This window comes from Tasmannia lanceolata, unplaced genomic scaffold (assembly GCF_043159265.1).
Source record: "Tasmannia lanceolata isolate RefF3 unplaced genomic scaffold, GAP_Taslan_0.1 ptg000018l, whole genome shotgun sequence".
Classification (NCBI taxonomy): Eukaryota; Viridiplantae; Streptophyta; class Magnoliopsida; order Canellales; family Winteraceae; genus Tasmannia; species Tasmannia lanceolata.
Window position 1 is genome coordinate 2,761,193 of NW_027518695.1, and position 12,944 is coordinate 2,774,136.

The 12,944-nt window shown below is 39.3% G+C and overlaps 1 protein-coding gene across 1 annotated transcript; it reads right to left on the reverse strand.

Moving 5' to 3' along the window:
• Nucleotides 1–376: 376 nt before the first annotated feature.
• LOC143849469 (pyruvate dehydrogenase E1 component subunit alpha, mitochondrial-like) lies at nucleotides 377–12,619 on the reverse strand. Its single transcript, XM_077358479.1, has 8 exons — nucleotides 11,365–12,619; nucleotides 11,174–11,253; nucleotides 7,216–7,293; nucleotides 2,209–2,304; nucleotides 2,040–2,111; nucleotides 1,819–1,872; nucleotides 1,619–1,684; nucleotides 377–794 (listed from the first exon to the last, which is right to left on the reverse strand). Exons 1-8 carry the CDS (start codon nucleotides 12,071–12,073, stop codon nucleotides 750–752), a joined length of 1,200 nt encoding a protein of 399 aa, XP_077214594.1. The 5' UTR covers nucleotides 12,074–12,619; the 3' UTR covers nucleotides 377–749.
• Nucleotides 12,620–12,944: the final 325 nt, after the last annotated feature.

Consider the following 12,944-nt stretch of genomic DNA (forward strand, 5'->3'; position numbering starts at 1 on the left):
CGGATTATACAAAAACTCATAAGAACCCATTTGTTGAGTGTCCACACCCACACCCACACCCACATGCACGAATTTTCTTTTTCCTTTTTTTTATATACAATGAGGACAGCTCAGTCTATTCCATAATCCAAACCATGATCCTAAACTTATATAAAGAGGGAATGCACATTATGGAAATGATTTTTAGGGTACACCCTATTTACGTTGTGGCCCAACAAATTAACAGTTTAGATCATCACAGCGACTTCACGGCCACAAGCCATAGAAATGTTAAACAGATGAGTTCTGCAGTCCTACATCGATGTCCCTTGGGGATGCCACCAAAACCATCTGGGTCGCCACATGATATTCTATATGATCGATGATGCTCTTGATCTCTGTGTCTCAAAGTGAGACCCTGAAAATTGCAGTTCACCATTGATTGTAAAAGTGACTTATTGTCTCGAAAATAGAACTCAAAACTCTAAAACCCTTAGCCATCAATCAAAGTGGATGGAGCCCATAAGGACTACTGGCCATTGATGACAAAAGTGCTATTAAGGAGTAGGAAAAACAGAAGAAAAATGTGTTAAATCCATCAAAAGATCAAACATGCAATTTGTCACCCAAATGAAAGAACAAAATCTCTGCACAACTCGAAACTAAAAAATCTATAGCTTCCTCTACAGAGAAATGGATTAGGGAGGGAAGCCACGATCCGATCACAATTTTAACTTCCACATTTATTGCCACGGACTTCGGCGAATCCCTCAAGGAAGAATACTTCTCACCTCTTTCCTATCGGGTCCGTATGCCTGCAACAATATAATCTTTAACATCAGTATAATAGATTCTACCCTATCTGATAACATACACAAACCAAAAGTAAGTTCTTTTTTCCTTCTTCCAATGATAAAACATACCACTCGCCACAGTTCTAAGGATGTGATTCATCGAATTTTGTTAGCCAAAATCGACCCGACCATCATTCCTTGGTATCACAATTTCCAAAGAGTATGTCTTAGATCCTGTTTGTTTTGGATTTTGAGAAACAATTGTGAGTCCAAAACTGATTATTGGACTCAAAATTAAATATAAATTTGAGACCAATAATCAGTATTGGACCGACAATCAGATCTCACAATAAAAAAACAAACAGGGCCTTAGTCAACTCCCTCAGATGGTACAGCAAGCAAAATCACCGAATTACAAGTCCACTAGTCAAGATTATTAACTAATATAAATAAAAAAGTTGGACTAAGATAACGATTAATGCTAGACGAACCAAAAATGTACAAATCATTTGTGTCGACACCATAAAGAACCGGGAATAGTGTTGTGGGATTTTCAAAGTCCATTCAGTCAATGATGTGGCAACAATTGATCAGTCGTTTTGCATTTTTCCTAACAGTGATTGTCAAAGGAGCAAGTTTTCTAATAATAATGAGCTAACTAGGACTTGCCCTGATCGACCGAGGCACCAAATGAAGCCAGGCACAAAATTAGTAAAAATCAGTTGAAGAATATTTTCTGTCAAGATTTTATGAGAATATTATTGAAACAACTAATAACAATGTGCAAAACAAGCCAAGCCCGTGAGAATGGAGAAAGAGATAGATTCATAGGGAAAATAATTTACCTCCACTCCAAAACCTTTCACATATACATTGGTGAAGAGTTCAGGAGGGTCAGGCATCGGGCTCTCCTGAAAATACAAAAGCGTCAAATGTTTATCGCAGAACAACACAAGCATGGGGACAGGCAATACTTGGGCCATACTCCAATAACACAAAGCTTAATGTTGAAGCATGTAATTTGTCAACATATCAAAGTGCATACCTTAGCTTCAGCAATGGCATCGTCTACTTGTTTTCTGAAAATTTTCTCAATATCCTGCATAAAAAATTCCATGTTAGCACGGAAATATGTTATTAAATCCGGTCTACAAATGGAGTCTCTTAAATTTGAGCTAATAGCAACCAAAGCATATCAAGTTTCCAGCCCGAGCTATAAATGCCCGACAATCTAAAATCATTCCATTGGAAATCTGAGCAGAATACCTTGAGCTCAGCTGCAGTGGCTAGGTCATGAGACAAGACCAACTTCCTTATTCTTTCAAGTGGATCGCGCTCCTGCAAATCTCGCATGGCACAAAAATATTCTCAGTTCTCTACTTACAAAATAAAAGGCTAAACAATTAAGCAAGCAGATTACACAGAATCATCTGACCTGTCTCACACCAGTGATCTCATCACGTGTGCGGTAGGTGCTCCCAGGATCTGACATAGAGTGCCCATGGTACCTGTAAGTATCCATTTCAAGAATCTGAACAACCACATCAAGAGAAATATATCAGTTCAGTAATTTAGCCCTTGGTTACACAGAGAAAACATAAAGAAGTCAGCCTGCTAAAAATGGATAAAAAAACTTGCTCATAGAATTAGACAAGTGACATTGTGAAATTAAAAAACCTCAAAGTCACATTAAATTGTCATAACAGGTGCAGGGGTGTATTTGTCATTCTAGATTATTTGTGTGGGGCTTTCTCCTAATATATTCAAACAAAACAATGCCGTCATGGAAACTGACCGTAGTCTAAGAAAACATTTGTCCTCCCCAGCTGGAGCTAATGTGATTATTGCATCTGACATATATTCAAACAAAACAATGCCATCATGGATACTGATTGTAGTCTAAGAAAACATTTGTCCTCCCCAGCTGGAGCTAATGTGATTATGGCTTCTGACATTTATGGTAGTGTTGGAGCAAAAAGCTATTCAAGGCCTGACCTGGTACTGCCCCCCCTTTTTTTTTTGAATGATGGAAAAATTTTATTGAAAAGAAGGGACCGAGATGGCCAGAACAACAAAGAGAAGAAAAAGAAAAAGTAAGTGTGTGTACTACCAGACCCTCCCTTGTGGGACTGCACCTACTTGTGACAAAAAATATCAGGAAATGGAATAAGGTCTCAATGAACCAAAAACAGGCCACGGTTACATTAAAGAACAGTTAGCAATTAAAAAACCCTTACAGATGAGGATGTTCCTCTCCCAAGGAATTAAGCAATACAAGAATCAAAGTAAAACAGTAGCCAGAGTCATGAGTCATGAAATGGTGATAGAAACTCGGCATTCTTCAGTGAGCTGCCACAGTAAATTTCTTGAAAAGTAACAGAAAGTGAAATGCCACAACTACTTCAGAGAGGAGGGTGTCCAAGCTTAAGTTGATGAGAAGGCCCATGAGTCAGCAAAAGCCGGTGTGGACAAACTACAAGTGGAGGTGATTCAACCCTCTATTGCTCAGTCGTGCTAGGCCGTGTTTCAGGGTGGAGGCATTTGTTCGTGTGTGGGGTGTTTTTTTCATTTACTATTATTATTATTACTTGTGTGTGTGTGTCGTGGTGGTGGGTGGGGCACCTTCTTCCCCGTCATCTGGCTCTATGGATTTTCTTAATCAATAAAGTTACCTATTTTCCAAAAAAATATATTAAAAAAGAAATGGAACACCTAACACACGGAAGGAGGAGGTCCCACAAAAACTAAAAGAAACGCAGCAAAAAAAAACCCTACTGCAAGGAGAAGGAATCAAAGATAGTCAAGGAGGAGCCCTCTGCCTTCACAGTCACCGATCATCTAACATGGAGGAACAATACATATTTCCCAGATAGATAATCCAGAGCACATCATCAATCATGTCGAGGAATAGGACCCTTCAACCATATGACATTCTTCTTAAAATCTCGCAACATAGCCAAGAGTTCTAGCACATGAGGAATCCACGTTAAGGGCCGTAGGCTCAGCCGAGTTAGATTCTGTAATCTCGGCTTCCCTGGAGTAAACAACTCTAGGCCTCCCATCGTAGTCCTGAACGAGACCCCCACCGCAGCTAGCACAAGGTTACATAAGCTATTGGACCCATTGAAGTAGAACTTATAGGAGACCATATGGGGAGGGCTCCATCTAGAAGCAGGTCTCTCCTTATGAAGCAAACTACACCTATAAAATTCCCAAGCATGCCTCAGCCAGACTGCAGACACTCCCACAAAGGTCTTCGACTACGTGACCCAAGAGATCACCAAACCAAAGATCAAGGGGTGTATCCCCTTACCTGTCCTTGTCACCCCCTTGGAACATCCTTTTTTCCATCCCCTTCCACATTATTTTTAAAGGATAGCAAATATTAATAGGAGAAGAGGATTACAAATTTACTTCAACAGGTAGGGCACGCCCAATAAACAAGGAATCCCTCAAGATGCCCGATTTGGCAAGCCGATCAACCATTGCATTTCTGGGAATATGAACAAATATAAGATTTCTCCCTCTGCAAGTCTATGATCTCATCAAAAAAATTAAAATTGACTAATGTCGACATGCCATCACTGTTGCCCTTGACGCACGAAATGACATTAAAGGAGTCCCCTTCCACTCTAGTCTGTCATCCTTCTTATCATGAAAGATACGCATACCAAATTGAGACTATGAGCCTCGGCATTTCTCGAATCAGATAAACCAATCAGACCAAAAAAAGAAACGATGATGCCACCCTTCGAATCTCAAAAAATTCTTCCAATGCCAGCATCGTCGGGGTCACGACAAGAGCAACCATCGACATTCGTCTCCTTCCATATGGATCATTGATATGGCAGAGAAGTGTTTCCATAAGACTCCCTTTCACTGAGCCTGGATAGAAAATCCAACACACAATCACCTCAATAATCGTGCTAGGGAAGACCCATTGTATGCCGAAGAGCCTAAGGACAAATGCCCAAAAATGATGGCCTAAGCACAATGGAGCAAGAGGTTATCAATCACCTTTGCGTCCGCCATACACATTGAGGAGTGTTTGACAATGATCTGTTGCCAATGAAGGAGGTGATCCACAATACAGAGGATAGCCTTGAGGCACTATCAGTTTTGGAAATCAAAATGTATAATGAGCTCACCGAGACTGCCCCCAAACTGTATTTCAAAACTTGGATGCAGGTCAAATGCGGCCAAAGCAAATCCTAGTCGACTCGGGATGACGCGGTCAAGTACTCGGTTGACAAGGCTGAGAACGATGTTGATGCAGTAATAACTCGGGAGAGTCAAAGGAGTTTTGATTGACTTTGTAGCGTAAAACGCGGACTCAAACAAGAACTCAACTAAAGTAAAAAGGTAGTCGACTTGGGGGAGTCCATGACATGGGGGAGTTTTGAAACTAAGCCCCCAAAGATACAACTTGGACACCTGCCTATCAATCCCATACGGATGAATGTAGTATGACTCCAAAGTGCAGAAAAGTTGAACCACCACTCTCCCCTTCGACACCTGTCTATAATATGTTGATATTCACAGAAAGAAAAACGATATCACTATGAGGAATATGCAGAAAGGAAAACCATACATGTGTGATTTGGCCAAAAGATAACATTAGACGAGTCCCCTTCAACAAGAAGAGAATTACAAAATTTGTTGATATGATGTTGGAGAGTCATGAAGGGGGTATGAGTCTCAACCTCTTTGGATTCCATACGACCAATTGACATGGAAAAGTAGAGTGAAATGTTGTTCATTTGATTTCTAACCTCACCTCCAATGCCTGCCAGTATTGGATTACTCTAGGGATTTGGGAGGTGGAGGAGCCAACTTGGATTTCTTCTTCTCTTTATGACCTTTATCCCAAATAATAATATCACACTTTTCCTTCCACCCATTTCACTTTCAGTGAAGCTGATTCCAGAGACCTACCTACACGGCTACAACATCAACTAAATCAAGTTCTTTTATAGTCTCATTTGGGATGTCATGGTTCCATTCCTTATTTTCATCATACAAGTACTACACCTGAAATCAAGGAAGCAAGTCTGCATAATGGTTTTTGTTAGGGTTCATCACGATGGACCACCCACATACCCACTTTGTATGGAGAGAGAGAGAGAGAGAGAGAGAGGGCCATTCTTTGGAGCATCAGATTAACGGCCTTCAGCGATTTGGATAATCTTATTGTGGAAGGAGATTCCGGGCCATTCTTTGGAGCATCAGATTAACGGCCTTCAGCGATTTGGATAATCTTATTGTGGAAGGAGACTCCCTTAACGTTGTCATATGGTTAAATGGGAGTCACCTGCACCCCTGGAGATTCTCAGAATTGACAGATGGGATTCTGGACCGCGATGAGGGGAACCCCATTCGCTTTCAGCATGTTCGGAGGTTGGCCAATGGAGAGGTGGACCAGCATGCCCGTGCTAAAGTGGATAGGCCTGTGCTTGAGACTCATCCTACTAAAGCAAATAAACTAAAGAAAACAACTAAAGAGATATACTAAAACATAAATATGATAGGACCTACACTAACTCAACTCTCTAACAGTCCCCCTCAAGCTGGAGCATAGATGACATCATGCCCAACATGGAACAAAAACTTCTAATTGACTTTGAATCTTTCATATTGACTACTAAGTAGATATCAATTTTTAGGACCTCTACGTGACATAAAAAATAGCATAATAGCGATACAGATGGCATACACAACACACAAATGGCATAACCACAGTAAGACATAATAGTATTTATAAGAATGCATAATAGCCCACATCACGAATATACCATAGTCCACAAAGAAGTCTATACAATAGACCAAGATAGCCCATCAACTCCATAGTCCAAATGGGCAGCACAACGCACATGGCAATGCAGTAGTTCTAATTATGGTTTTAAATTTCCACCGAAACCAATACGAAACGACCAAAATGTTTCTATTTCCATCTCCAATGAAATCGAAACGCATATCAACTTCCTATGGAGAAAGAGAATATCTAAATTATCTGATACCATTTTATTGTTCATGATGGATCACCCATACACCCACTTCCTATGGAGAAAGGACGAGAAAGCATAAGAGAGAAGGAGAAGAGAAAAAAGGAAGAGAAATCACACTGTTGTTACTCTAGCCTCATGTCCCATGTTTTTTATATAAGTGAAACTTCACGAATTACATAAAATGCCCTTGGGGCCATCCAATGATGGGCCCATCAAATAAATTTAAGAAAACAACTAAAGAGTCACACCAAAACATTAATATGATGGGACCGACATCAACCTCTCTAACAGTTTCCAATTGACAGCAAGGCTCACAAGACATTCAAATTGTAACACCAAAGATGCAACATTACTAGCAAACTTCACTGTAAGTCGTTTTAAAATTTAAAAAAAAACTCACAATTAAGTCAACATAATAACCAATGAAACATACTCACAATGGGTCCATTCTTCAGAGCATGCTCCTTAGCGAATTTGCATGCTTGTTTCACAGCAAGTGCATCCATTCCATCTACCTGTTACAGAATATGAGAAATATGAGGATTTGTGGCCAGTTTCACTGGATAATTAACAGAATATAATCTCATAAATTTCTTTCTATCCTAGACCCAGTATTCTGCTTCTACACAGAGCCATCCAATATAATGTATGAGCATGTGGCACCCGTAATTTCAAGGCAGAAGTTTTAGTTTACCAAGAGTGTTAGCTTAGAAAGTACGCCACATACTTTTTTTTGAAATGAAAAGTACACCACATACTACTCAACCCACATTCATTGCTTAGCTGAAATGAAATGAAGACCGACAAAGTAAAGGACTTAGCAATCATCTAATTACAGAGCAAACTGTTCTAGAGAACTGTGGATCATCTTGATCTCTCTATAATGTTAACTTCAGTGAAAACTTTCTCAGGTGCCTAATATGCATTCCTAGAGTGGCACATGCACCTTAGTTGTACGAAGCGGGAGCAGAAGTGGGAGTAGATTTGGGTGTGGAGTGAGGCAAGTTTCAGAAACAAAAGCATCCTTTGCGAGTAGGCAATATGTATCTAAGAAATATCTTCAAATAACCAACAAATATGTCCTTACCTTCAAATAACCAACAAATATGTCCGTAAATTTAATAAAATAGAGGAATTAAAACTTGTCTAGTAATTGCAATTTTTATCATATAGGATATCTTGATTCAGAAAATGATAAAAATTACACAGTACAAAATTGGCTGAATAAAAGGTGATTTCATAAGGCCATGTTAGCAGTAGTTGATAGTTGGAGTGTTCCAGAGTGTTTGAAAGCACGAGGAGTTAAAACTTGTCTAGTAATTGCAGTTTTTATCATATAGAATATCTTGATTCAGAAAATGATAAAAATTACACACAGTACAAAATTGGATGAGTAAAAGGTGATTTCATAAGGCCATGTTAGCAGTAGTTGATAGTTGGAGAATGAAGCACGGATGCGGGTACGTGGTGCGGGTACGACACGATACGGGTACGTGGATACGTAATTTTTTTTAAAAATATGATACGGGTACGTTGGGGGTACGCTGAATATAATATATTTTTATATTTTATTATATAATTATAAAAATTAAAAGGGTGTCCCAAGTGATGAGAAGGGGCGCATTTATCATTTCCTGTTTCGATATCCACTCTCTCCTTGCTTGTCTTTTAGTATTTAATGGGCTTGTGAGAGCTTTTTGGGAACTGTAATAACTTGTGGACAGCCTTTTAAATACTAAAAGACAAGCAAGTAGAGCATGATATTTATACATTGGAGTGTTATCATTTCTATATATATATATATATATATATATATATATATATATATATATTATATTTTTTGATATATTCACCCCCTTTGTTAATTGGGACAGCCCCTCTATTGTAAATCTGTAATTTTGGATTTAATTCGAAACGGGTACGCACCCAAGCACACCCGATACGTACCCAAACCCCCAAACTGGATTTTCGTTTTGTTTGTTGTTTGGGTGCGTACCCGGTACGCACCCAAAGAGTACCAAAGAGTACCAAAGAGTACCCAAGAGCACCCGACACGCACCCGACACGGGTGCGTGGGCCTCCGGAGAGTACCCGTGCTTCTTAGGTTGGAGTGTTCCATAGTGTTTGAAAGCACGAGCAGTTAAAACTTGTCTAGTAATTGCAGTTTTTATCATATAGAATATATTGATTCAGAAAATGATAAAAATTACACACAATACAAAATCGGCTGAGTAAAAGGTGATTTCATAAGGCCATGTTAGCAGTAGTTGAAAGTTGGAGTGTTCCAGAGTGTTTGAAAGCACGAGCAGTTAAAACTTGTCTAGTAATTGCAGTTTTTATCATATAGAATATCTTGATTCAGAAAATGATAAAAATTACACACAGTACAAAATTGGCTGAGTAAAAGGTGATTTCATAAGGCCATGTTAGCAGTAGTTGATAGTTGGAGTGTTCCAGAATGTTTGAAAGCACGAGGAGGATTCTAGATTCAGAATGTCTTCTTGGGTCGCAGATTCCCGCAACTAAGAAATTGACTATTAAAATATGTAGGATAAAGTCACGATTTTGGAAAGAGAGAGTGCGTGTAAATAACTCAATCCCATAAATCTCACTAATAAACATGTAAATCCATACAAATTCTACTCTGCAAACTTGGCCGATTGGAGATCAACACATCATATTCAAATAGGTTTTAATTTTAAAAGAAAAATGGAGAGAACAATGCAACAACAAAATGCCATGGAAAGTTGGAAGGAGTGACTGACTTGGAGTGAATTCTCTCATTCTTTGGATAAAGAATGAGGGTAAATAATGAAACTCTTAAAGAGTTAAATAAGGGGTGTATCATTAGGACATTGCAGATGGTCAATGGAAAGGTAGCTTTTGTAAGAGAAAGATCAAAGAAAAACAGATTAGTAACTATTGGTTACCCAGGGATGATCACATTCCACTACTGGTGAACTGTTACTACTGGTGGACTGTCAGAATAGAAAAAAAACTGCTTGGCTCAACTCTAAAAGATTTTGGCTATCAAATAAAATTAACATAGCATAAGTTCAGTGTCCACCTGCCTGCCTAGACTGTACAATATCACAGACATGTAATAGGACTCCAAAGATCTAGGGTGTGCATCACTAGTTATAAATTTCAGAAATCAACTTCCTGATTAGCCGTTAAAGAGTAGTTCCTATTCATTATGGGAGAATGACGAGCTATTTGCAACATACCTCCCCAGCAGATTGGACATTGAACCAACTAAAATACAATTTCCTTCTTGATAAACTGTCAACCAAATGCCCATGGCAATAAAAAGCCACGATTGCTCAGCCAACTATTGCTAGATAAATGGCACCACATGAAATTGGACTACCACACCAAAGTCGATGAAACCTGCACGTGAAAACTTTCAAGGAGCAGGCAAAAACCTAGCAAAAGAATGAATTGAATGGGGTATTGAACAACATACATCCATCAACCGCAAGAAGCCCTCTGTGGTGAAGACATGGAAGTAGTCCTTTACAAAATTGAAAACTTTTACACTAGTCTAAATGATTGAAAGAGGTCACCTGACTCACCTAAGCTTATGATGTAGCTGCTACATGACCTAATAGAAGCATACTAACAAACCATGCCTGATGCCTCCTGAATCCAACCCAAAATATCAACTAGCTATCAAGGAGCTAGCCCAAGCACACTTGCTTCAAGTAATAAAAAAAAACAACAAGATGTTGATTGTCAAAGCATCTAAGAAACCAGACATCAAACCACAAGATGGTTCAGCCCACATAAGGTATTTCTTTTCTGCATCGGGAATTTTAGCTGCTTTGGCATTGCTAATGATTCCAAAATCCAAATGATGGCACTTGAATACATATCCCATGTAAGAAAAATAATCCCCCAAACCTGCAACCAATTCATTGCCTGAGCATATTTATTCCACCCACTTAACCTCCCATGGCTTCTTGTGCCCTTGGGTTAACACAAATAGGAATCTCTTCAAATCTATGAGTTAAAAGAGATGCAGATATGAGATGGAACTATCACCACAAGCAGAACACCCATTCATTTTCGGCAATTATGGCTGCTAAAAAACCTGTCTAGCAAAGTTTCAATAATGTTGAGCTTCCCAATGTCAGTGGAGTGGATAATATCATGCAAAACATTGATGCCAATCCACATAACTAAACACAAAATCAAACCCACATACGAAATTTTTAAACGAGAAGATATCAGACATATAATATGAGTTCCAAAACACTGCAGTGTATGACATATACACTTTAATAATTCACGTATTTAACAGAAGAAAATAAGAAAAAACAAATCAAACCTAACTCAAAAATCAATGACACCGAAACGAATCAAAGACATAGAGAATTAATTAAATCACTCCACCTTTAACCCCGGAACATAATCTCCCCTCTTATAATAAGCTGGACTCTTGGCTGCTCTCCATTCCGCCGTTCCCATTCCATCTACAAAATCCAAAGACAAACTCACAAACCCAGCAATGCAAAAATGCAAAAAAATAAAGAAATAAAATAAATTAAATTGGCATAAATCACTTCAAGAAAAAATCTTCTTACAGTGATTATTCTCGCAGACTAAGATCGCAGGAAGATCCCAAAGAGCAGCTATATTAAGAGCTTCAAAAAGCTGCCCCTGATTCGCAGCCCCATCACCATATAGAGCAAAGGTAACAGTATTATCCTTAGAGTACTTCTGCGCGAAAGCAAGGCCAACACCAAGAGGGATCTGAGCCCCAACAATCCCATGTCCACCATAAAATCCACTATCCTTCTTATAAAAATGCATAGATCCACCCTTCCCTTTAGAACAACCACCCTTCCGGCCCATGAGCTCGGCAAAAGCCTCAACTAGGGTTCCACCCCGGCCCAAATAAATGCAGTGATCACGATAAGCGGTTATGATGCAATCCTTTTTTGTGATGGCGGCTTCCATACCTACAGAGACGGCTTCTTGGCCGTCATAGAGATGGCAGAAGCCGCGAATCAGCTTGGCTTTGTAGAGTGAATCGGCGGCTATTTCCATCCGACGCATGAGAGCCATATCTTTGAAGAAGCTGAGGAGTTCTTTTGGGGTTGTTTCGATGGATCGAGATGGGGGTTCGCATCTGTGGCCTGTGAAGGGGACACTGGTTTCGACGGTCAGGATTGTTTTGTCGTCGTCCGCGTGGGAGGAGAATGGACGGCGGAGGAGAGGTTGGGAGAGAGATCTGAGAAGGTGGAGATTGGAAATTGAAGACGATGACGATACGATGCGATTCATGGCCATCGTTGAGGAACTACTGAAGATCGCTTCGTCTGGAAAACGAGGAGAGAGAGAGCTGGAGCTGATGGAACCGAATAACGAAAAGGAAAAATAGATGAATCTGATGGAGGCTGGAGCTCCCAAAAACCACCAACAAATTAATCAAATGAAAAGGAAAAATAAATAAATCTAAAATTGGTGTAGTTGACTCCCTTTCTTCCTTCTATTGGAGCCCCGAGCAAACCCTTTTCTCAGAAATGATAAAATTACAGGAGAGGATTAGGAAATGGCTATCAGCTCTTTCTCTTTTCCTTTGCTCCTCCTTGTAAACCTTAAAAGCTCCTGTAATACCTTAGATCTGACAGATTTGGGAAGGGAGTTGTATGGGATCTAACAAATTTCAGGGAGATGGATCTGCAATGGTGGTGAAAATGGGAGTAGGGGTGGTCAGATATGGAGGTTGAGGGTGAATATGGGTAGAGATGAAGTTATATCGGTTTGTGAGATAAAGTGATGAAGAATATGGGTAAAGATGAAGAAACCCTAGCTCTCTTTTTTGTGAGATAAAGTGAACAGAAAAGAAAAAAAAACCCTAAGTTTTTAGGTTTTAATTTATTCACCCCCTTTTTATTACCCGGGACACCCCTTTCGTTTATTTTACACCCTCACAAGTAAAAAGAGGGGTGAATAAAATGAATGTATCATTTCACTTTCAAAATACTACAGAGCACATTCAATTTTATTTGTGTGAATGAAAAAACTTTCCTTACACGCATAGACTGTAGTCACTGTAGCTCATATTTTATCTTTCGGCATAGTAAAGCCAAGTCAAATCGAATAATTAGAGTACTCGGTTTGACTGGAAGCAGTAGTTTTTTTTTTGAAATAGGTAAGC

Excerpts from the sequence above, each read along its gene's own strand:
- LOC143849469 (XM_077358479.1), bottom strand. The coding sequence starts at position 12,073 with ATGGCCATGAATCGCATCGTATCGTCATCGTCTTCAATTTCCAATCTC. Across the intron at positions 11,254-11,364 it reads AGTCTGCGAGAATAATCACT|ATGGAATGGGAACGGCGGAA; the intron begins GTAAGAAGATTT and ends TGGATTTTGTAG. Across the intron at positions 1,873-2,039 it reads CCACTGCAGCTGAGCTCAAG|GATATTGAGAAAATTTTCAG; the intron begins GTATTCTGCTCA and ends TTTTTTATGCAG.